Source organism: Lissotriton helveticus, chromosome 12 (assembly GCF_964261635.1).
Source record: "Lissotriton helveticus chromosome 12, aLisHel1.1, whole genome shotgun sequence".
Lineage (NCBI taxonomy): Eukaryota > Metazoa > Chordata > Amphibia > Caudata > Salamandridae > Lissotriton > Lissotriton helveticus.
Window position 1 is genome coordinate 427,293,551 of NC_136073.1, and position 26,572 is coordinate 427,320,122.

Sequence of the window (26,572 nt, forward strand, 5' to 3'; positions counted from 1 at the left end):
GTTGTTGGCCTCAACCAACCTTGACGTCGAAGGATGGCTGCTCCAGTGAGATGACGAAAGGCCAAGAAAGCCACATCCATGGACACATCAATGATCCCTAAAACTGAGCTTTCACCTTCTAGAAGAATCTTTCTTGCCTCTAGGCTCTTGTCTTATGGAAGTAGGTCCAGGTATGGAGCGATATCAGACCACATTTGGCGGTCGCAATTGCCTAATATCGCTAGCGCATTGCCCGAGTGCTCCGTTGTACAGCTTCAGTGAGTACCGAGTCTGATTTACGGTGTCCTACCGGACAAGCTGGCGCATCATCAGGAGTCTTGTATTTCTAGTCAATTCTAGGCAAAACTGCTATCAATGTAGCAGATGTTTTCATGACTTTCACACCTTCTTCCCAAATATGGTCAATTATAGGTTTCTCTTACAGTCTTCCAAGATTGGTCTTTAAAATCGTAAGGAGAACAGTAAGACTGCTTGACTGTAATCAGTAACTGAAATTGAGAAGCTGCTCTCTCCATCAATGCGTGGCAACCGCCAATGTCCTTCGGCATAGAATCCACTGTTAGAGGAGATGGGGAAGCAGGTGTCTAGATTATGTAATCTTCCCACTTATTGTCAGATAGTCTGGCACCTTGAATTCGCCTTCCTCTACATCCCCATTATCAGAGGTGTCATGCTGTTGCGGAGGTAGAACACTATCTGTTGCTTGTGACATTATATTTGAAGGTTCAGACATGCGTGGCGGAAATGCCGGTGGTGGTGGAGAAGGAGGTGGAGGTGCATACTTCGATGAAGGAAAACTAATACGATAATCCTGCAACATGTCTTGCAATTCTTGAACTAATGTCACAGGAAGGTGGACCATGGGTTTAAGAACAGGTTCCATGTATTGAATCTTTTCATGCGGAGAGTGAAAATCCTGTTGATAATAATCCTCATAGTCATCATCGTCATCGTCTTGATACTTGATGTGAAGCTGAGAGGCACTGTAAGCAGGGCCAACCATGTCATCCTTATCAAACTCTTCCAAAAATGTTGAAGGAGGTAAAGGCAAAATCAGCGAAGGATTCTGAACTAAACACGCCATCGACAAGAATTTTTTGTTGACTAATATAGTGGAGTAAGTTGTAACGTCGAAGATCTTTCAAGGCTCGAAGTAGTATGTGGCGCCACCAGCTTCGTCGACCGCAGTGGTAGCTGTGTCGTCGACGAGGACAAAATAAGAACTGATGTTGAAATTATCGTTGCCATCGCCGTCGATGCAGATACTGTCGTCGTTGTCGTTGCAGTTGTCGTCGGAACAAACGTCGTCGATGAGGATGTAGACGTCGACAAGGAAATCGTCGTTGACTGAGGAGAAATAGTCGATGAGGAAGTAGTCAGAAGTGAAGGTACCTTCGCCGCCAGTAGAGGCATCGTTGGTGGAGCCGCCGTTGACGGCACATCAGAGACCTTCGAAAAACAATGGTTTTTTCAACGACGAGATGAAAATAAGTTACTTACCTGTAACTGTAGTTCTCCAGTATTGGAAGCTTTCATAGATTCACATGCCTGTATTATTCCCCGCCGTCGAGACAGGAGTCTCCGGTACATAAAAAAGCAATGCATAGTCATAAAGCAAACTGAAAAGAGGCCTAGGCCCATTTTCCTTTTGCAACCCATAGCCTTTGCTATGTAAAAAAGGCCCAAACTTTTCCCTGAACCAATCAGCTGTCCTCAGCTTCTAGAACACTCCTGAGAGAACCTCTTGCCCCTCAGATTTTTCGCGCACTTGTGCATAATAAACACTTGCCATGCTAAATCCGAGGTGAGCTTCTCAGGGGAGGAGGGTGTGTGCATGTGAATCTATGAAAGCTTCCAATACTGGAGAACTACCGTTACAGGTAAGTAACTTGTTTTCTTACTCCAGTATTGGAACTTTCATAGATTCACTTGCCTGTATTAGAATAGTGAGCAGTTATATCACAAAGCACAGTTGCTTCTTGCATTCCAATCGTATGCAATACAATTTGTACAGTACAAATGTCAGTACAATATCATAAATGTGACTTTGTGCACAAGATAGAAGGATGGAGGGATGTAAAGAAGGCTCACCGTTACTGGATGATGTTTCTCAGCACCGCATCTCCCACCGCTGCTTCCGTTTCTGCAGCTGCTTCCAAGCAGTAGTGCCTGGTGGATGACCAGGTCGCTGCTCTGCAGATGTCCTGTTAAGGCACTCCTGCAAATAATGCTGTGGACGTGGCTACTGCTCTTGTCGAATGTGCACAAACCCTTGTGTGCAGAGGTTTCCCCGCAGCTTGATGACAGTAAGTAATAGCACTGGAAATCCATCTGGCAATCCCACGTTTTGATAAAGGGAAACCTTTTCTTGGTGCACTGAAAGCAACAAAGAGTTGTGAAGATTTCCGAAAATTCTTTGTTTCTTTGAGATAAAACTTGAGACATCTTTGGACGTCTAATGAATGCAAAGCCCTTTCTGCCGCTGTAGAAGGTTGAGGAAAGAAACGTTTTAACACCAATGGTTCATTCAAATGAAAGTCAGTCGGAACTTTAGGAATAAATCTCGGATTAGTTCACAGAACCATTGTATCTTCCTTGAACTGTAAAATTGGGTCTCGAATTGTGAGAGCCTGAAGTTCTCCTACCCTCCTGGCTGAAGTGAGGGCGAGAAGAAGCGCCACTTTCCAAGATAAAAATGTGAGGTTCGCTCTGTGAATAGGCTCGAAGGGTTGTTTCATTAATTGAGTCAATACCAAGTTGAGATTCCAGCTCGGTGGTGGTGGTTTTACTGGAGGGAAAACCCTGAACAATCCCTTCATAAACTGATTTATGATTCTTGCTGACCACAAGGACGGGTCTGATGCAGATCTCCTGTATCGAGATATAGCCGCCAAATGCACCCTTAAAGAAGCATGAGCTAATCCCGATTTGGCTAGCTGCAAGATGTATGGTATATGGTCATTCTATAGGTTTTGTTTGTGCTGTCCGCTCTTGCCTTTGAGAGGATGCTTCTGCACTCCAGTGAGATATTCAGATGTTGGAACTCACAGTGTTCAGGAGAAAGGCTGCTAATTGCAAGGATTTCGGGTCCGGATGGAGTACCTGTCCCTGGGACATTGTGAGAAGCGATGGAATCGGCTAGAGGCGAATCGGCTGTGTTTCCAAAAGCAGCAGGAGTTCCGCAAACCAGTGTTGTTTCGGCCACCACGGAGCTATTAGTATCAGTCTGCACGGTTCTTTCTTTATTTTTCTCAACACTCTTGGGAGTAGGGGAATTGGGGGAAAAGCTTAGGCAAAGACGTCGGAGCATGCCATTGAAAACGCATTCCCCCAAGATCCCCTTTGGGGAAGCCAGTTTGCGAAGTACCGGCATTTTTGTTCTCCTTTGTGGCGAAGAGGTCCACAGTTGGTTCTCCCCATGTCCGCAAAATGCTGTCCAGGACTCCCTAGTCCAACTTCCACTCGTGGCAGGAAGTTTTGGGCCTGCTGAGAGTATCTGCTGTGGTATTCTTGTCTCCTGGCAGGTGTTCTGCCGATAGTGATATTCCTTGTCGTAAAGCCCATTCCCATATGATCTCTGCGCTTCCTGAGAAAGGGAGAGAGATCTTGTGCCTCCCTGTTTGTTTAGGTAATGCATCGCAGTTGTGTTGTCTGTTCTTATCAACACTGATGAATTTCTGATACGTGGTAGGAAGGCCAGTAGCGCGAGGCGCACCGCCCTGAGTTCCAGCAAGTTTATGTGTAGTTGTCGCTCCTGTAACTTCCATCGACCGCTGACCTGAAGGTCCTGCAGAAAAGCTCCCCATCCTTCTAGGGATGCGTCCGTTGTCACCACTAATGGGGCTGAGTTGGTGAGGAATGTAAGTGCTTGAGAGATATTTTGCCGATGTGTCCACCACTCCGCTGCCTGCAGCATACCCGGGGTTACTTCCACTACATCCTCGAATGATCCCTCAGCTTGACGCCATTGGAGGTCGAGCTGCTCCTGTAATGGCCGCATTCGTAATCTGCAATGAGGCACGAGGGGGATGCAGGATGACATTATCCCCAGCAATGATTTGTATCTGCGTACTGAAAGATACCTTCTTTTCAGAACTTTTGGAAGTGAGACACTATCTTCTTTTGTCTTTCTTCGGTAGGGGACGCCATGTTTCCCTCCGTATCCAAGATTGCTCCTAGAAAAGTGATCTGTGTTCTTGGATGAAGGGATGACTTCTTCACATTTAGAGTCAATCCTAGTTTGTTGATAAAGTCCATGCACGCCCTCGTTGACCTTCTAGCCAGTGCTGCTGTTGGTGCCTTGACTAACCAGTCATCTAGGTAAGGAAATACCTGATGTTTCTGCCTCCTTAGAAAATCAGCCACTGGAGCTAGACATTTTGTGAATACTCTTGGGGCTGATTTGAGGCCAAAGGTAGGACTCTGAATTGGTAATGCTCTTCGGCTACCATAAATCGAAAATATTTCCTGTGTGCAGGATGAATCGGGACGTGAAAGTATGCGTCTTGTAAGTCTAAGGTGGTCATATGATCCCCTGGGTTTAAAAGCAGAAGGATGTCCTGAAGAGAGATCATCCGGAAAGATTGTTTCTTGAGATAAGTGTTTAGGGATCTGAGATCCAGAATAGGACACCATTGTAGGATATTTTTCTTGATTAGAAAAAATAGGGAGTAGAATCCCTCTCCTTTTTGGGAATTTGGAACCGGTTCTATTGCTCCCTTTCGGAGCATTGTCCGAATCTCCTTCCGGATTTGATGCAAATGATCTATTCTGTGATGCATCGGTGACGTACGAGGGGGTGTTTGGAGAAATTCTAGAGTATGGCCAAATTGAACAATGTTGAGGACCCATCGGTCCGTGGTTATTTCTTGTCAATTTTGAAGAAAGCGGGTAATCTTTCCACCCAGGGGAACATATGAACTCTGAGTATCTGGTCTGTATGGTATCAGTAACCTGTCATTGTCGACGGGCGTTGTCCTTGCCCTGACGACCTCCTCTACCTTTAGGAGTAGATTTGGAATATCCTCCTGATTGTCGCTGCGAATACTGCGGATGGTAGGGCTGAGAAGTGGAGGTATAGGAAGAGTACCTCCCTTGCTGAATGCTGTAGCCCTTAACCATCCTTGTCTGCGCAACACCGCCGCTCATCCTAGAGACCTGAATGCTGTAGTTGCTATATCCATAGCGCAGTCTAGGACTTCTGCTGAAGTCCTCTCTCCTTCTTGAAGAATTTTTCTGGCCTTTTTCTGGCCTCCTGCTTCTCTGCATCCGGAACGTGATCAATAAAAGGTGACAGGTCGCACCACATCTGCCTGTCGTACCTTCCTAGGATAGCCAGAGCATTTGCAGCTCTCACCAATAGTGCTGACATAGAGGAAAACCTCTTCCCCGCGTCCTTCCCTGTCCGGGGGCGCCGTAATTGGAGCTGACGGGTTCATTGATTTTTGTTGCGATGCTTGTGTGATCACTGAGTCCGGTTTCGGGTGACCCAAAAGGCAAGCAGGTGCGTCCGTCGGCGCTTTGTACTTTTTATCTAGTCTTGCGAGCACTAGTGTCACTGTCGCTGGTGATTCCATCACCTTCAAGCCTTCCTCCCAAATATGACTCACAATCGGTAAAGATCTCACCGATTTCCGAAGGCTGTCCTTAAAGTCATACAAGAAACATTCGGTTTCATCTTCTGTCATGGTAAGTGAGAATCTTTTAGTGGCTCTTTACATTAAATTATGAAACCCCACAATGTCTTCAGGTGGGGAATCGACAGGTTTAGGTAAAGGAGATGACGGTGAAGGAATGAGGTCGTCATCCCACTCTTTGCTAGGATCCCTAATCTCTCCATCCTCATGTTCCTCATCAGTCGTGTCAGTATCTCTCTGTGGTTTTGTTGGTGGAGACTTAGGTAGAGGCTCTGGCAAGATCTATCGCCTACGTACTGGTGTACCCGGTACAGAGCACGGCCTAGGTGTTACATCAGTGTTGGACAGGCCACATGAAGGGCTCGCTCCCTCCCCGCAGGACAGGGCCCGGGCCACCGTCAGCACCATTGCCCGGCCCAGCCGCCATCTTGGACACGGCACCACGCGGCCGCGCGGCCTCAGCCCGACCCCAACCCTGGGCCTGGCCAGGCCCCGACATCCCGGCACCACCCTCCACCCAGGAGGTGAACGGCCCACTTGGCAGGTCAATGGGAGTACGAAGTGTCGATGGCTCTCCCCCGCCAGGTGCCGAGCACCCCCAGCCTCCTCGGGCGCTGGCTCCACCCCCCTGCTGGGTGTCTGGACTCCCTCATCCCAGACCTCCCGACCTCCAAGAGCGAGGGTCCGGACATCAAAGGGCGCCAGACCTATAACTGAGGCAACCCCAGGACAGGAAGGCAGTTGTATCCTGGAGTCGAGAGACACCGCGACGAACTCATCCTTGACGGACTGTTGGCGCTGCCACAGCCCTGCCTTGTGAACTATTGTCCTGCCTGCTGGCGCTGCCGCGGCCCTCTGCAACCTTCATCCTCGTGGGACCTGCTGGCGCTGCCGCGGCCCTCTGCAACCTTCATCCTCGTGGGACCTGCTGGCGCTGCCGCGGCCCTCTGCAACCTTCATCCTCGTGGGACCTGCTGGCGCTGCCGCGGCCCTCTGCAACCTGCATGCTCGTGGGACCTGCTGGCGCTGCAGCGGCCCGTAGTAACCTTCATCCTCGTGGGACCTGCTGGCGCTGCCGCGGCCCGTTGCACCCTGCATTCTCGTGGGACCTGCTGGCGCTGCCGCGGCCCGTTGTAACCTTCATCCTCGTTGGGACCTGCTGGCGCTGCCGCGGCCCGTTGCCACCTACGACCTCTTCGGGACCTGCCGGCGCTGCCGCGGTCTGACCCATCCGAACACCGAGCTCGAGGATTGTGAGCTATCACCGTTACACACCCGTACCCGTGGGTACCAAGACTGTCCCGCTACCCCCTTCCCTTACTAGAGACTAGAATTGAGAGGATCATCGTGTCCTGATCGCCTTGTATCGTACCACTCTACTACCAGAAGTGCCTATAAAAGGTGTTACCCTAATCTTTGTGTGGTGTCCATCTGTGGGGGGGAAGTTACCTGTCTGTGCGATCACTGTGCTCGGCCGACCCTCCAGGTCCCCGTCTAACATTGGTGGCTAGCGGCGCGATCCGAACCAACGCGTACCGTACAGACAGTAACTCACCCTACGACTAAAACCACAATGACGACCAAAGAGAGCGGATCGGCGGAGAAGTTCCAGATGGAAAAGCTGGAAGAATACAACCACCGAGAGCTCAAACAATTTTGCATGGACTTAGGCATTGCTACCACCGGGCTAAGCACAAAAGAAGACTTCAAAAACGCCCTAGAGGCCTGGACAGAGACCAATACCGCAACCCCCCGGGACCCCGCAGCCCCGGAAGTCAACACCACCCGGACGGAGGAACGGAGAACAGGCCCCTCCCATGAAGAGATCCAAGAGCGGGAAAAAAATAGATTACACGAGTTAGACTTGGCACGACTCAGATTAGACGGAGAATTGAAACTGGCGGAACAAAAAATAAACTTAGAACACTTACGGCTCAGAGAAGAGCGAGAGGAAAAACAGAGACAGAGAGACCTCGAAGAAAAAAGACTGGCATACGAGCACGAGTGCAAACTAGCGGAGATAGAAATACGCAAACTGAACAAAAACCTAGGGGTGCCCGAGCAACCGCACTCCCCGGGTCCTACCGAGCAGAAGGTCCACATCCCCAAGGATGTGGTCCGAGAATATCACCGGAACGACGACATACAGCAGTGGTTCAAGGCCTATGAGATTGCCATGACCGCCCACCGGGTCGCTCGAAGTGACTGGGGAGCCGGTCTATGGGGGAGATTCGTCAACGAGGGTCGTGATGCCCTGCTGCAGCTTCCGGACCATCAAATGACGTCCTATGACCACATGAAGGCCGCCCTCCTCAGTCGATATGGACTTACACCCGAAATGTACCGCCAGAGGTTACGCAACTGCACCCGGATCCCAGGTACGACGTGGTTGGAATACGTGAACTATTTCAGCCGAGCCTTCGAGGGGTGGATCAAGGGTAACAACGTAACCACTTACGAACAACTCTTCAATCTCATTGTGTGGGAGCACCTCTCCAACAACTGCTTTGTCGAGCTCAGGCAGCACCTCCTCGACAGTAAACTGACTGAACCCCGGCAGCTCGCCACCGAGGCTGACCGGTGGGAGAGCACCCGAGTGGCCCGGAGTGGGCCAAATGAGCAGAACAGAACCAACCAAGGTCACCATCGTCCCCGAGGAGGAGGAGGAGGCCCGGGCCGGGGCAGAGACGCCGCCCCGGCCGCACCCACTAACGCCACCCCGGCCCCAGCAGGCCGGGGAAACCCCCCGATGCGCCCGGGGTTCCGAGCTAACGTGACGTGTCATCGATGCCAGCGAGTCGGCCACTATGCCAGTGACCCGACCTGCCCGAAGAACCAGGCCCCCGGGCCCCGCCAGATGGCGGCCGCCGCCCTGGGAGAAGAACACGTCTCCGAAGACACGGAGACCTATGAGTCGGAGCAGTTCGAGTGGGAACCCGCCGCCATGACCCTGGCATGCCTAGGAGGAAGAGACATGGTCCCGCGGACTCCCCTGCCCGCCAACACTCGGAAGTACAGCCAATGGGTGAGCATCAATGGGCGCAAGGCCGAGGCCCTGCGTGACACCGGGGCCAGTGTGACGGCCGTCCGCTGTCACCTGGTGACCCCAGAACAAATCCTACCAAACGTACTTTGCCCCGTCCGATCGGCAGATAACTCGGAGAGCCTGTGTCGGATGGCCTGCGTCCCCTTCGAATGGGGAGGAGTGTCCGGCATGCTGAAAGTAACTGTCCGTGACGATGCCCCCGTAGACTGCCTCCTGGGGAACGATCTCGAGAGCTCCCCGTGGGCCGCTGTGGAAAGAAGAGAGCATCTGGGGATGTTGGGTCTCCCGGACTGGGCGTGCGTAACCACCCGGTCCATGGCCACCCGCACCATCCCTAGACCAGAAGGACCAGAATGGGCAGCACCTCCGCCCTCGATCACTCCAGAAGAAGACTTCCTCCAGACCGACCACCCGGACCCCACCCCAGAGGGGTCCACACAGCCCCCCGAGCTTCCCGACCTGGCTCAGTGGCGTCAAGAAGGGGGGCCCACCCAGGAACAATTCCGGCAGGAGCAAAAGACCTGCCCCTCCCTCGAGGGATTGCGGCAGCAAGCGCTCGCCCAGAGCCAAGGAGACACCACCGGGGCCCACTGGGTTTATTGGGACAATGATCTCTTGTACAGCGAACAGAAAATCGCAGAACTGGGGGCCGGGCGAGTGCTGGTGGTGCCCCTCCACTTCAGAGACTTCCTGTTGAACCTAGCCCATGATGTCCCCCTGGCCGGGCACCTGGGCCAAGACAAGACCTACCACCGCCTGGTGACTCACTTTTTTTGGCCCAAAATGAGAAATGACGTATCCAACCATTGCCGGTCCTGCCCGACCTGCCAGGCCAGTGGGAAGAGCGGCCGCAAACTCAAGGCACCCCTACAACCATTCCCCGTGGTGACCACCCCGTTCGAAAGGGTGGGAATAGACATTGTGGGGCCCCTGGACCCCCGAACAGCACAGGGACATCGCTTCATCCTGGTCCTGGTGGATCACGCTACCCGCTATCCTGAGGCGGTCCCCCTTCGTACGATAACAGCCCCAGTAGTGGGTCGAGCCTTGATGGGGATCTTCTCTCGAGTGGGCTTCCCCCGGGAAGTCGTCAGCGACAGGGGTACGAACTTTATTTCAAAGTATATGAAATCCCTCTGGCAGCAGTGCGGAGTCACTTACCGATTCACCACCCCCTATCACCCCCAGGGGAACGGACTGGTCGAGCGGTTCAACCGCACCCTCAAGGGGATGATCATGGGGCTGGAAGAACCCCTACGCCGCCAGTGGGACGTGCTACTACCGTGCCTCCTCTTCGCCTACCGAGAAGTCCCCCAGAAGTCCCTCGGCTTCAGCCCCTTCGAACTCCTGTACGGACACCCCGTTCGCGGGCCTCTCAGCCTAGTGAAGGAGGAATGGGAAATGGCCCCCCTAAAGACCCCTCCGGACGTCTACAAATACCTCCTGACCCTCCGTAATCAGACCCGGAAATTCAGGGAGATCGCTAAAGCCAATCTGGAGGCCAGTCAAGAGGACATGAAGAAGTGGTACGACCAACATGTCTCCTCCATCGAGTTTGAACCGGGTCAGCAGGTATGGGTGATGTCCCCCATCGAACCGTGTGCCTTGCAGGACAAATGGACGGGGCCCTTCAAGGTGATCGAGCGCAGGAGCCCCGTCACCTATCTCGTCGACCTGGAGTCCCCCCGGAACCCCCTCCGGGTCCTCCACGCCAACCGACTCAAACCCCACTTCGTGCGATCAGAGCTCAGCCTGCTGATGGCTACCGACAGTGGCGCAGAAGGAGACTCCGAGCCCCTCCCTGACCTACTGAGGACCCGGGAAAGAGATGGTTCGGTGGACGGGGTCCGACTCTCCGAGGCCCTGACCCCGGAGCAGCGTCAAGATTGCCGGGCCCTCCTGCTGCCGTTCGCAAACCTGTTCTCTCTCGCACCCGGAGTCACCTCCTGGTGCCTGCACGACGTGGACACGGGGGACAGTCCTCCTGTCCGACACCGGCCGTACCGAGTACCGGATCGGGTACGTACATGCATCCAAGAAGAAGTCTCCAAGATGCTCGCCCTCGGAGTCATCGAACCTTCGGACAGTCCCTGGGCCAGCCCGGTTGTCCTGGTCCCCAAGGCCGCGGCCCCGGGCACCACCCCTGAACTCCGGTTCTGCATTGACTATCGGGGTCTGAACGCGGTCACCCGAACCGACGCTCACCCTATCCCCCGAGCAGATGAACTAGTCGACCGCATGGGGGCAGCCCGCTACCTAAGCATCTTCGACCTGACAGCGGGCTACTGGCAGATCGGCCTCACCCCCAGAGCCCAAGAACGTTCCGCTTTCTCCACCCCGGATGGGCACTACCATTTCAGAGTGATGCCCTTCGGCATGAAGAACGCTCCAGCCACTTTTCAAAGACTGGTGAACCAGGTATTGGCGGGCCTCGAAGAATTCAGCGCCGCCTACCTGGACGACATCGCGGTATACAGCCGCCACTGGACGGATCACCTCCACCACCTCAGAGAGGTCCTGCAGGCCCTCCAACAGGCCGGCCTCACCATAAAGGCCAGCAAGTGCCAAATCGGCCAGGGGTCCGTGACCTACCTCGGACACCAAGTGGGGAGCGGTCTGGTGGCCCCCCTCCAACTCAAGGTAGCTGCCATTCAGTCCTGGCAACCCCCCGAGACACAAACCGAGGTCCGAGCCTTCCTGGGGCTCACCGGATACTACCGGCGGTTTGTAAGGGACTATGGCAGCATTGTGGGGCCCCTCACGGAGCTCACGTCTAAGAACCACCCAAAAAGAGTCAACTGGACTCCCGACTGTCAAGCAGCCTTCGAGACGCTGAAGGCCGCCATGTGCACCGCTCCTGTGCTCCAGGCCCCCGACTACAGCCGCGAGTTCATCGTGCAGACCGATGCCTCCGACCATGGTATTGGGGCCGTCCTCTCCCAACTGAACGCCGAAGGAGTGGACCAACCAGTGGCCTTCATCAGCAGACGCCTACTGCCCCGAGAACAGCGCTGGAGCACCATTGAGCGAGAGGCCTTCGCGGTGGTATGGGCCCTCAAGAAGCTCCGGCCGTACCTCTTCGGAACCCATTTTCGGGTACAGACGGACCATCGGCCCCTGCAATGGCTCATGCAGATGCGGGGGGAGAACCCCAAACTATTGCGATGGTCCATCTCCCTGCAGGGGATGGACTTCACTGTGGAACATCGCCCTGGCCAAGACCACGCCAACGCGGATGGCCTGTCCCGCTTTTTCCGCCTCGACGAGGAAAGTCCCCAAGGAGATGGGTGACTCTCCCCGCCTTCAGCTGGGGGGGACGCATGTTGGACAGGCCACATGAAGGGCTCGCTCCCTCCCCGCAGGACAGGGCCCGGGCCACCGTCAGCACCATTGCCCGGCCCAGCCGCCATCTTGGACACGGCACCACGCGGCCGCGCGGCCTCAGCCCGACCCCAACCCTGGGCCTGGCCAGGCCCCGACATCCCGGCACCACCCTCCACCCAGGAGGTGAACGGCCCACTTGGCAGGTCAATGGGAGTACGAAGTGTCGATGGCTCTCCCCCGCCAGGTGCCGAGCACCCCCAGCCTCCTCGGGCGCTGGCTCCACCCCCCTGCTGGGTGTCTGGACTCCCTCATCCCAGACCTCCCGACCTCCAAGAGCGAGGGTCCGGACATCAAAGGGCGCCAGACCTATAACTGAGGCAACCCCAGGACAGGAAGGCAGTTGTATCCTGGAGTCGAGAGACACCGCGACGAACTCATCCTTGACGGACTGTTGGCGCTGCCACAGCCCTGCCTTGTGAACTATTGTCCTGCCTGCTGGCGCTGCCGCGGCCCTCTGCAACCTTCATCCTCGTGGGACCTGCTGGCGCTGCCGCGGCCCTCTGCAACCTTCATCCTCGTGGGACCTGCTGGCGCTGCCGCGGCCCTCTGCAACCTTCATCCTCGTGGGACCTGCTGGCGCTGCCGCGGCCCTCTGCAACCTGCATGCTCGTGGGACCTGCTGGCGCTGCCGCGGCCCGTAGTAACCTTCATCCTCGTGGGACCTGCTGGCGCTGCCGCGGCCCGTTGCACCCTGCATTCTCGTGGGACCTGCTGGCGCTGCCGCGGCCCGTTGTAACCTTCATCCTCGTTGGGACCTGCTGGCGCTGCCGCGGCCCGTTGCCACCTACGACCTCTTCGGGACCTGCCGGCGCTGCCGCGGTCTGACCCATCCGAACACCGAGCTCGAGGATTGTGAGCTATCACCGTTACACACCCGTACCCGTGGGTACCAAGACTGTCCCGCTACCCCCTTCCCTTACTAGAGACTAGAATTGAGAGGATCATCGTGTCCTGATCGCCTTGTATCGTACCACTCTACTACCAGAAGTGCCTATAAAAGGTGTTACCCTAATCTTTGTGTGGTGTCCATCTGTGGGGGGGAAGTTACCTGTCTGTGCGATCACTGTGCTCGGCCGACCCTCCAGGTCCCCGTCTAACAATCAGGAATGATTTTAGACGTTTGAGGTGTAGGATATCTTCTCCTATAATCCTACAGCATGGATTGTAGATCTCTTAATAAAGAAGAGGGCACACTTGTCATCTCTTCCCTTTGTTCTTGATAGTGATGCTCTTGAGGATGACCCTGAAATCCTCATATTCATCCTGTGAATCTTCTTCTTGGTATTTCACCTTTAGTTGGGATGGGCTACTTGCATACCCAAAACGACCATCCTCATCCTCTTCCTCCGAATCCTCCTCCTCTAGCAGGTGAGAAGGTACCAATGTTGCGACTTTACTTGGTGATGTCACTTCTGGTGTTATTGTCCTTTTCCAAGCTGAAAAACGCTTTTCTGGAGTCTTTTCCCTTGTCGACGAGCCCGTCGACGAGATCATCGTCACCGTCGCCGAAATCATAATCGTCGACGCTATTGTCGACGTTGTCGTCACCGTCGTCGTAGTTGTCGTCGGCGGTCCCATTGTTGATGCCGTCGACGGTCCCGTCGACGACGCGCTCGTCACCATGATCATCACCACCCTTGTCGACGAAGGGCTCATCATCGACGTGGAAAGTACCGACGACGATGCCGGGTTTACCTCAGATTTCGTCGACGTTGAGGATGTTTTCCTCGTCGACGATGTAGATTTCTGCACCTCAGAAGGTGTAGAAAATGATTTTTTAATGGTAATCTTTACCTTTTGAGGAGATTTAGACGGCTCTGAAGCAGGTTTCTTAGCATGTTTCTCCTCAGAAGCATGACCCTTCTTTTCCTTAGACTTTCCTGAAGGAGATTTTGAGGGACTGCGACCCGAAGAACCTGGAGTGGTCTTTTTAGGAGTTTTTTCAGGCCTCTCACCTGAGGTATGAGCCTGTGGAGATCTGCTTCTCTTCTGAGATCTCTTGGATGTTGAAGACTCTTTTCACTGTCGCTTGAGAAGATTTCTTTCCTGGCCTTTACCTTCTGGAGCCAGAGTAGAAGCCTTCCTTCCCGGTCTTTCAAGGTTTTATTGGAGAAAGGGCAACAGATTTTACAATATTTTGCCTGATGGTTCGGGTATAGACAATATATACAGTCCTTATGAGGGTCCTCTGTATACAGTCTTTTCTCAGAGTAAGTGGCACAAGCTCTAAATAAACTTTTCTTCTCCTTGTCAGCCATGGTAGAAGATCAATAGCAGCTTCCAATAAATCAATATAGAAAAAGGGGAACCCCAAATTCTAGTCAAATATAGTAGAAAAATGAAGAGTTTGAGCAGAGCTCAAAAGTGACTCCCTAGCACAATGTGCGGTAGAAAATCTGAGGGGCAAGAGGTTCTCTCAGGAGTGTTCTAGAGTGAGGACAGCTGATTGGTTCAGGGAAAAGTTTGGGCCTTTTTTACTTAACAAAGGCTATGGGTTGAAAAAGGAAAATGGGCCTAGGCCTCTTTTCAGTTTGCTTTATGACTATGCATTGCTTTTTTATGTACCGGAGACTCCCGTCTCGACAACGGGGAATAATACAGGCATGTGAATCTATTAAAGTTCCAATACTGGAGTAACGTCGACGATGATGATGGGGGAAACATGCCCCAATGGTGATTTCTGCATCAACCGGGATCCAGAGGACGGTGCGACTTTTTAGGGACACAAGCTTTTTAGGGACTGTGATTTTCATAGATGGCTCTGATAAGTGTTTCTCATGCTTTGGGGTCAGACTGGCTTTCTCCTCAGCAGGAAATTAATGCTTTCCTATTTGTGAGGGACCTGCTGCTTCATGACAGGATTTTTAGAAGCTTTTTTATTACCCTCAGTGGACTTGTGACCTATCTCTCCTTTTAGATTTTTCCAGAGAGGTATGTGAGGCAGAGCTTTCCTCATCATCAGAGATGACAAGAGATTTACTTTTAAGTCTCTGAAGCCAAATCAACAACCTAACCTCTCTATCTTTAAGGGTTTTGGTTGAGAAAGTTCTACAAATTTTGCAGTCCTTTACTTTATGCTGGGGGTACAAACAGCAAATACAGTTCTTATGGGGATCTTCGGCATGGAGCCTCTTCTTACCACATGTTCCACACGGCCTGAAGAGATCTTTCTTTGAAGAATCTGACATTTTCTAGAAGATATCTGTAGTTTTGAGAGAAAAAACTGACCAGAGCTCAGGGAGACTCCCTGTCACACGACATGCGGTAGTAAAGCTGAGGAAGTAAGCCTCTCTTGGGTGTGTTCTACAGGGTGCTTTCACCTGATTTGTTATTACTTAAGTTTAGTTCTTTTTTTACAAAAAAAAGGTAGATAGGCTATGGCAGTGGCGGTTCATTGCATTGTAGCATATGATAGTATTATCTATTGCTTTTATAAGGATACAGTGGGACTCCCACTAGGACTACGGGATGATTCAAGCATGTGAATCTATGATAGATCCAATACTGGAGAGCTCTTGTGTTATCCTCCTTTGTCACAATTATCATAATAATTTCAAAATGAATTAAAAAATGCTTGGTCCTAGGTAACCAAACCAGCTGATCCACTTTTGTGAAATTGGGAAGCTAAAATCTATTTCTAGAGGACTCCATGCCTTCAACCAGAGCGGCTTTGTTTTCCAAGTCAGGAATCCATGTATTCAGGGTGACTGGAATTATGCAGCGGAGAAGCACCAAATTATGAAGCAGTGTTGACATTTTTGTATAGTATTACTTAATTTTTTCACAATTTTTACAAATGGTCATAATGACTGGCCAAAGATTTCACCTCAGTACCAGTTTAACAACCAAATACAGAAATGAGCAACTGAAAGATAACTAGTTCACCTTTGCAACGGGCCTTCCAATGCGCACAAACCTGTGCCAGTATCTTTTTATTCGTTTGAGTTAGAAACACATTTTTGGTTTAATATCTGTACTGCAGATTGTGCAGCAGATGATGGATTAAGCTCAAATCCATAATTAAGTGAAAAACGCACTACCACAGATTTGCATAGTTCCAGTAGCACTGCATTTAAATAATGCCATATCATTTGTTAACTTATTAGATGAAGGTGCAGATGATTACAGAAAACAGGGTGTCAGGAGAAGTACTAGACTTCTGACAAGTACCTATTGATTTCTGTTAATTAATTCCAACAGTGACTGATGCTGAGGCCAGATTGGGTAAGTGAAGCGTGTTTGATTTAAGTGAATGGCCCATGGGACTAGCAGAATCTCATACCATTGAAGAACGGAATGCTCCCTCAGTCTTTGTCTGTACTTCAATCCAGATACAAAAACATCTCTACTGAACAGAAAGTGTGATGCAACCCCATGGTCTCCAGAAGCATACATCACTGTAGCATTCAGAAACATAACAGTAGGGTGAGCCACCAAAGATAAACAAAGCTGAGTGAGAGAACATTAATCTTATGGAGGACCAACCTTTAGGACTTTAACATTAGCTCGATGACACACAATTCACTCATTACTTCTCCATCCTCATACATATAAATCACAGCCACTTCTTTCAAACATCAACTCAAAGCTCCGTCAGTGCACCCCGCAAAAATGTGGAAATATCTACCTTTTCAAACATGTAATTTCAGCTCATGGCTCCATCAGTGCCTCTCAACTGGGCTTAAGGAAATTCTGTCAGTCATAAAAGGCACCTAAAATGAGCATGCAACATGCGGAAGCATTTGCCACACCAAACGTGTAATATTAGTTAACTGTTCATCAATGTACCCTCATCCTGGTGTCGTGTAGTCCTACCAATCTATATAGGATCTGCGCGTAAACTAAGATTGGTGTCCAGACTGAATACAGACACCCCCAAAGGATATGTTAGCCTGTAGACCAGCTAGCACACAGTGCCACTGTATGCCCCCCGCCCTTACCAAGGAGCGAATAGTTTCTGGCAACTACTGAACAAGACAACGCTGATCCCTCAGGGATCGTGGAAACAGTACAGTACTTTTCGCTCAGTCACTTGTGCTCACTTGTTCTCAGAGAGTTACACAGACTAAATGATGGGGACGTTTTCAATAAGCATTTATTGAACTAGCATCATTCTAGGATAAAATAAGTGTGCTGGAACAACCATTAGGCAGAAACAGATATGTATGATTACAAGCACCAACAAAGTAAATAAAAGGTAGAATTCTACCATGGTGCTAAGACAGTGAATATATGCAGGCATATAGATACATGGCAGTAATCCCAATGCAAACCCTAACTAGATGTACCTAAGTGTACCTAGCATATATGCAGGTGTCTAGACAAGAATCCCCTAGGAAAGAGCCAACCCCATTGCCTGATGTGAGAGAACAAAGGACCCTGTCTTGGTCTTAAGCTGGACATACCCCGCGAGGGATGTCAGACCACTGTGTGCTGTAGTGTCTGCGTGCAGGGACTTCAGCGTCTCATGTCAGCATGGAAGTTTTTCTCCTCTGGCTTGCCCAGAGAAGATGCGGTACATATATACCAGAAAGGTACCCTCAGGTGCACTACCTAGAAGTGTCATGGTACTGTGGACATGTTGGCCAAGGACGACGATAGTGGTGACCCGTATACAGAGTTATAATGCAGAAGATGGTAATTCTGCTGTGATACTGAGAATTCTCATGCATGATAAATAAGGCTAGTTTTCAGAGGAAACCACACATCATTTATCCAGCACCTAACTAGGTAAAAGGTCAGCGCCAGAACCGTTATGTAGAGCAAGGTAGGACAAATGTTTTAGAATATGGTTTCTGATGGGAGCCTGCAGAGGGGATAGTACAGGAGAAATACTCAAAAGGGTACCTGGCAGATTATTGCAGCAACTTTCCAGAAGAAGGTACAGCATGATCATTAAGAGCTGGAAGGCGAATTGTAAGGTAACAACCAAATAGGATCTGTGATGTACTCAAATGTGGAGACCAAACTGGCCTAATAAAATGTATAAGATGAAAGGTCTATGTTTTTAATTATGACAGAAGAGGGTGCTTTGCTTTTCTGGTTCAATAAACAATTCAGTAAGTTGTGGCATGCGATCCCTTTATGAGATCAACAAGAGAAATACACAGATGCAATTGTACATAATTATGTGCATGGTGCTTACTGAAGGACTTCCACAAAAGGCGCCACTTGACACTTGACAACAATGCTACCAAAATTAAATGTATGTTTCTTCAATTGCATTATATTTCTGGCTCTGGCCTTATACAATGATATTTGTATCCATTAGCAAGAAAAACTGCATTTAATACTGGCCTGTGTCACAAAAAAAGGCAAAAGCTGGAAATATATGACTCAAATACGTCTGTTGTGATAATTTGCAAAAACTACTCATAAGCATACATGCAAATCTTGCATTTACATGTATACTTCTCATCCACTCAATTTACTCCTAAAGGCTGGGAGACAATACACAAGAACACATGTGGTAGTTTAGTGCAAGTGCACATTTATCCCAGAGGGCACCTTCATACAGTATGGGGGTTATCATTTCTTGTCCCAGTCCTGAAACACACTTAACAAAACTGCCTTTTGCAGGAGTAATTTCCAAGGCAGGAAATATCCTCCAAAATGTTTTAATAACAACAACCATGTTAGCTAGTGGGAGTTCACTGCATTTTGAATAGCCACCCGTTCCTGATACCCCTGCTTTGTTGTCACTCCCTCTAAATTTAGTATTGCAAACAATAAACCAGAGTTATTGTCTTCAGTACTAAGTTTCATTGGTCAATGTATTTTTTTGAGACTCAATAGTGTCCTAGAATTTACACCCAAAATTACGTTTTAGTGCATCTACATTTCACCGAGGAGTGCAAAGAAGTTTGAGAAAAACAATATTAAGCCTGCAGCACATCACATTTACCACTGGGTTGATTGTCTTAACTAATTCAACGGAATGTCTTCAGTGTAAATGGGCTTCATGCCAATAGCTGGGTGACAGTAGAGCTTTAAATAGCTAAGCATCACATATCAAACAAGCATTTACAATGCAATGGTCTCGGCATCATTAAAGGTAGAGCTATTGGCATTGCTCATGACATTTCTTTTTTTTTCTTTAAATCATAAATAAATGGCATTGTCATTTACATTGTCAATACACACCACTCTGCACTCAACTGCACTCACCTGCACTGCACTGCACTCACCTGCACTGCACTCACCTGCACTCACCTGCACTGCACTCACCTGCACTGCACTCACCTGCACTGCACTCACCTGCACTGCACTCACCTGCACTCACCTGCACTCACCTGCACTGCACTCACCTGCACTGCACTGCACTCACCTGCACTGCACTGCACTGACCTGCACTGCACTGCACTCACCTGCACTGCACTCACCTGCACTGCACTCACCTGCACTGCACTCACCTGCACTGCACTAACCTCACCTGCACTGCACTCACCTGCACTGCACTCACCTGCACTGCACTCACCTGCACTGCACTCACCTGCACTGCACTCACCTGCACTGCACTCACCTGCACTGCACTCACCTGCACTGCACTCACCTGCACTGCACGCACTGCACTCACCTGCACTGCACTCACCTGCACTGCACTGCACTCACCTGCACTGCACTCACCTGCACTCACCTGCACTGCACTCACCTGCACTGCACTCACCTGCACTGCACTGCACTCACCTGCACTGCACTCACCTGCACTGCACTCACCTGCACTGCACTGCACTCACCTGCACTGCACTCACCTGCACTGCACTGCACTCACCTGCACTGCACTCACCTGCACTGCACTCACCTGCACTGCACTCACCTGCACTGCACTCACCAGCACTGCACTGCACTCACCAGCACTGCACTCACCTGCACTGCACTGACCTGCACCACACTCACCTGCACTGCACTCACCTGCACCGCACTCACCTGCACCGCACTCACCAGCACTGCACTCACCTGCACTGCACTGCACTGCACTGCACTCACCTGCACTGCACTCACCTGCACTGCACTCACCTGCACTGCACTCACCTGCACTGCACTGCACTCACCTGCACTCACCTGCACTGCACTCACCTGCACTGCACTGCACTCACCTGCACTGCACTACACTCACCTGCACTGCATTCACCTGCACTGCACTCACCTGCACTGCACTCACCTGCACTGCACTCACCTGTACTGCACTGCACTCACCTGCACTGCACTGCACTCACCTGCTCTGCACTCACCTGCACTGCACTGCACTCACCTGCACTGCACTCACCTGCACTGCACTCACCTGCACTGCACTGCACTCCCCTGCACTGCACTCACCTGCACTGCACTCACCTGCACTGCACTCACCTGCACTGCACTCAACTGCACTGCACTCCCCTGCACTGCACTCACCTGCACTGCACTCCACTGCACTCACCTGCACTGCACTGCACTCACCTGCACTGCACTGCACTCACCTGCACTGCACTGCACTCACCTGCACTGCACTCACCTGTACTGCACTGCACTGCACTCACCTGCACTGCACTCACCTGCTCTGCACTCACCTGCACTGCACTGCACTCACCTGCACTGCACTCACCTGCACTGCACTGCACTCACCTGCACTGCACTGCACTCACCTGCACTCACCTGCACTGCACTCACCTGCACTGCACTCACCTGCACTGCACTGCACTCACCTGCACTGCACTCACCTGCACTGCACTCACCTGCACTGCACTCACCTGCACTGCACTGCACTCACCTGCACTGCACTCACCTGCACTGCACTGCACTCACCTGCACTGCACTGCACTCACCTGCACTGCACTCACCTGCACTGCACTGCACTCACCTGCACTGCACTCACCTGCACTGCACTCACCTGCACTGCACTCACCTGCACTGCACTGCACTGCACTCACCTGCACTCCACTCCACTGCACTCACCTGCACTCCACTGCACTCACCTGCACTGCACTCACCTGCACTGCACTGCACTCACCTGCACTGCACTCTGCACTCACTACTCTGCACTCACTACTCACTACTCTGCACTCACTACTCTGCACTCACTACTCACTACTCTGCACTCACTACTCTGCACTCACTACTCTGAACTCACTACTCACTACTCTGCACTCACTACTCTGCACTCACTACTCTGCACTCACTACTCACTACTCTGCACTCACTACTCACTACTCTGCACTCACTACTCACTACTCTGCACTCACTACTCTGCACTCACTACTCTGCACTCACTACTCTGCACTCACTACTCTGCACTCACTACTCACTACTCTGCACTCACTACTCTGCACTCACTACTCTGCACTCACTACTCTGCACTCACTACTCTGCAGAGTAGTGAGTGCAGAGTAGTGAGTGCAGAGTAGTGAGTGCAGAGTAGTGTGTGCAGAGTAGTGCACTCACTACTCTGCACTCACTACTCTGCACACTCACTCTGCACTCACTACTCTGCACTCACTACTCTGCACGTAGTGAGTGCAGAGTAGTGAGTGCAGAGTAGTGCACTCACTACTCTGCACTCACTACTCTGCACTCACTACTCTGCACACTCACTCTGCACTCACTACTCTGCACTCACTACTCTGCACTCACTACTCTGCACTCACTACTCACTACTCTGCACACTCACTACTCTGCACACTCACTACTCTGCACACTCACTCCTCTGCACACTCACTCCTCTGCACACTCACTCCTCTGCACACTCACTCCTCTGCACTCACTCCTCTGCACTCACTCCTCTGCACTCACTCCTCTGCACTCACTCCTCTGCACTCACTCCTCTGCACTCACTCCTCTGCACTCACTACTCTGCACTCACTACTCTGCACACTCACTCTGCACTGTGCACGCCGCTGATATCATTGAATCTTCCACCACACTTTCTAAAACTCTATAGTCAGAAGCATAATAGGCACAGAACCAAAAGAAGGGTAGACATTGCTTAAAATAATCTTATTGTATTTATGAGAAGCAAAAGCGAGACTGTGAAATGTGCTGAGTATCAGTTTGTTAGGAATCAACAGAGTGGAGTTAGAGAACCAAGAAATAGTAGTTTAGAATCCGGGTTAGAAGGAGTAGTAATCACAAGCTGAGGATCAACGGGCGCGAAACAGCGTGGTGGGCGCGCACGACGCAGCGTGGGCGTGCACATCAGCTGAAGATCGCCGGAGAAGACACGAGTCTGCCTTCTGCCGTGACTGACCCGATGCGGAGGGAAAGAGCCCGGTGAGTGGGGGGGGGGGGGGGGGCGGCAGAGAGAGAGAGAGAGAGTGTGAGAGTGTGTGTGTGTGTGTGTGTGTGTGTGCATGCATGCATGCGTGCGTGCGTGTGTCTGTCTGTCTGTGTGTGTGTCTGGCGCATGCCTGCCTGCCTGCCTGCCTGCCTTTGTGCGCGTCCACAGACCCTGGTCGGCTCGTCCACCTCTCTGTAGTCCCTTGCTAGCTTACTAGGCGACAATAGTTCTCGTTGCCGAGACCTAAAAAGGGCTGCCAGTAAAGGTAAGTTCTGTGTCTCCATGAGGGAAAATGAAACACAAAAGTTAAAATTTGAGAAAAAAGGAATACTACTTTTTGATGCGTACCTGAACTGCCAACTCTGGTTCCTTGATATTGGATGAGAGGTATCCTAAAGCTTTTGCCCGCTCTTTGTATAGTCTGATTGCTTGATCCATGGGAACTCTCAACCTTATCCAATATTCCAAAGAGCCAAAATTCAGCATATTGTCTTGAATGCCTACAAAAGAAACATTTGTAAATAGCAAACTAGATATTATCATATATGTTCAAGGTAATTATGAATAGATTTAATTAAGTGGATTTATTCTTTTAATTTGAACATTTTACATATAGACATGTTTCATTTACCATAAATAATACAATTATTGATAAAGGCTTAATAATTCATTAACATTTTGTACTATGCAATGGATGGCAGCGTCAGAAATATACAAAGATGAGGGGGCTCACTCATGAAATCATAGATATTAACTTAATTAAAAGAGAATTTAGAGAAAACAGGGCACAGTGAATCAATCTCCGAGATACCATGAAGGCTATACAATGATTCAGTCAATTTTTATTTATTTATTTAAAATTTATAATGCGCAACAGCTACCCGCAGTGGGTTTCCCGGCGCAAGGGATAGACTGAAGAAGAAAACTGACATCAGACACAGCTGAATTTAGCAACAAGAGCTACAGGGAATTAGTTTAAAAGAGTAGGGTCTTCAGTTTTTTTCGAAAACAGAGCATGTTGGTCTCGGTCTTCAGGGCAACGGGCAGGGCATTCCAATACTTGGGGCCAAGATGGGAGAAGGATCTTCCACCCATCTTCACTAGCTTAAATCTGGGGATAACATAATCACAATTGGCCGATGATCTCAAAGTACGCTGGGGCCTATAGGGTTGGACTAAACTTTGTAGATACAATGGGGCAGAACCCTGTTTGATTTTAAAAAGATAGCATAAGGCTTTGAATTTAATTCGACTCGAGATCTTGAGCCAATGGAGATCGCGAAGAGCCTGCACAGCCGAAGACCTCCTCGGAATATTACAAAGGAGACGAGCTGATGAATTTTGTACGACCTGTAATTTTTTGACAGTCGCGGCATCTGCGCCAAGATAGAGAACATTACCGTAGTCCAGGCGAGATGTTACTAACGCCTGGACTACGGTTCTCCTAGCGGCATGAGGCAACATCCAGAGAATTTTTTGGAGCCATCGTAAGGTAGTAAAACAGATGGCCGCCACCTTGGTGGCTTGTTGCCTCATAGACAGTCTATCATCTATGAGAAAACCCAGGTTACGTACCACCTGGACTGGTAGAGGGGTAGGACCCATAGTGCTGGGCCAGTGTTGAGGGCTCCAGAGATCTTTCTGTTTCCCCAAAATAATGATCTCGGTTTTATCACCGTTAAGCTTGAGGAGATGCCTCTGCATCCACTCAGCCACAAGTGACAAACCAATTTTCAAACCAGACACGCTGTTATCTTCAGTGCTGGAGAGGGAAAAAACGATTTGCGTGTCATCGGCGTATGAAAAAATAGTCAGCCCGGCTTCCTCTGCGATGGTAGCGAGAGGTTTGATGTAGATATTAAATAGCAGCGGGCTGAGAATAGACCCCTGAGGGACAATTGTCTTAATACATACTGAAATTATTTTGGCATTAGTTTCCGGAGTGAGCATTAATGGATGACAACAAGGTAATCCTTTTAGGTTTATAAGACACCTTCAGGGTGTTCATCATTGGAAAGATGCCTACCTATTGAAGATGGAAGAGCAATATGGAAGGAAGATACCAGAGGTATGCCACATTAGACCCTGGCCTTATGTTTGGTAACTGCATACCAGCCTCTGTATGTAATTGTCAAATGCTAAGACACAAGATTAGGTTTATCCATCAAATACATAGAATACAACATGTCTTTTTGAAATTATGAATGAGAAGGACATAAAAAACCTAGTAGTACTGTGCTTGCTTGCATGCGATTAGCATCAAGAAAGGGAAGTGGACGGCCTTTATAGTTAGTGAAAGGCCAATGGTAAAGAAATCAAATGAGAACCAGTAAAGGAAGAATGAATGACTACACAGATTGCTAATAAGTCAGGTGCTCCAAACTTTAAAGTGATTTATATAATTTGTATAACTCCGTCATGATTTAGCCAAGATCTCCAGAAAACACAATATAATAGAGAAAATAGGTACAGTTATTTGGCATGCTTCAAAGGGCAATTTTACAAGTCCAAACACTGTTGCTTAGAATACTTTAAACTATTTCGAGAGAAGCTCGTCAAGAATGTTTCTTGCAGTCCTTTCGAACAGCAGCAGGCAACTGTGATATTGTCAAGTTAGGAGGGTGTCCGCGACTATCATTGATCAAATCAGATTGCAGAATATTCTTGAAGATCTTATCTAACATTTTGCTCAAAATAACACCTTTGTGTATGAATGACTGCCCAGACTGACACTACAGAACCTGAGGGATTTCCTCTCTATGCTTCAAGCATGGGCCAGGAGAATGTATTGATCATGTAGAGTGGCAGTACCACTGGGCTATGATGACATGTTTTCTTTCCGCCAATACCATATGATCGTACTGAAGGACATGGATTCTGGCCCTAGCATTATGCTTAACAATATTTGCAAAACCTTGTGCAGTAATTCAACAGAGGGCCGAGGGCGGCATTCTTCGGTACCAAATTTAAGGAACCACTTGTAGAAAAACGGGCCAACTTTAGGTCTGCAGAAAAGTTTAATACTATAGTTTTATTAGATTATCTACATAAATGAATAGTATGCCCTTCAGGCACCGAGGTGAATGGGCTGAAATTCTGCATACCCTACATGCCACCAAACATAAAATTTTAAAAGCATAAGAGTGGATGAAATTAGGTATGGCCTTCTAAAACGGGGAGGAGTGAAAGTCACGAGAAAAAAACAGAGTTGCAGAACTGGAGTCACACGTAATTAACCTAAACATCTCCAGAATTAGATCTGTCAGGCTTGCATGCTGACTTAAGGCTATCAAGCAGTACAAAGACAATAGGGAAGGTGGGACTCAGCCCTGCTCAAATTAAGCAGGTTCTTGAGGACTGCCTGTTCTACATAAATTCAACTCTAGACCGGACAACCAAGCAGAAGTATTTTGCAGAGGTGTGGAATGTTTGCCAAATTGCTGCTTTGCAGGTGTGCACAATAGGAACTCTAGCGAAGAGCACTGCATTGGCTACCATGCTTCTGATGAAATGAGCACACACTTTTCTGTTTGTCTTTTTGTGACAAAGTATAGACTACTAAAATCCACTGTGCAATCCCTTTCTTGATTTTTGTGTGCTCTTTCCTTAAGTGTACAAAAACAGAGATTAGATTTCTAAAGTATGCCATCTTCTGTAATTAAAATCGAATGCATCTCTTCAGATCTAGGAAATGTATCAATTTGCACCCGCCGTAAAGTTTGGTGATAAAATCCACAAAACATTGTAGGATTTCTTGGGAGCCATGGTGTCATGTTCCACCCTGCGTGGTGAGAGTCAGTATCTGTGGAAAATATCTGGGTCCTTTTATTTTGGTGGCTAAACTGCGCCCGGGTCTCCCCCCGCCCCATATGCTCTCGCCACCCATCTTTTTGACAGATAGTGGATCTCCTGATCCACCGTCTCACAGTATTCATAGATGTGTCCTAATATCAGCCCGTGTCTGGGGCTTTGGGTTGATTTCATATGTTCTCTCGAGTGTCTGCAGAGTTTTTTCAAGAAGGGATAAGTGAGATCGTAAGGATTGTAGAACCCCAGTCTTAAACCCTAAACATGTTCCTCAAATTGTGGCCGTGAAGGCTTCCCATAGTACACCTGCTGTGCCCACCGACCCCTTAATCTCTTTAAAATATTGTATAATAGCCGTCTTTACTCTGTTTCTGAAAAATGCTTCCATCAAAGCGGAGGCCTGGAGTCTCCATTGAAAAGGAAGGGGTGCCTCTGTCGGCAGTGCCAACG

At 49.8% G+C, this 26,572-nt stretch overlaps 1 protein-coding gene across 4 annotated transcripts in view; it reads right to left on the reverse strand.

The window, feature by feature from the left end:
- The window catches only part of RPGRIP1L (RPGRIP1 like), an 827,898-nt gene that overhangs the window by 371,408 nt on the left and 429,918 nt on the right, over nt 1–26,572 (reverse strand). For all 4 annotated transcript variants that reach the window (XM_078668308.1, XM_078668309.1, XM_078668306.1 and 1 more), the window contains exon 16: nt 22,664–22,815. In XM_078668308.1, coding sequence (XP_078524434.1) covers nt 22,664–22,815 — 152 coding nt within the window. The remainder of the gene's footprint in view (nt 1–22,663; nt 22,816–26,572) is intronic.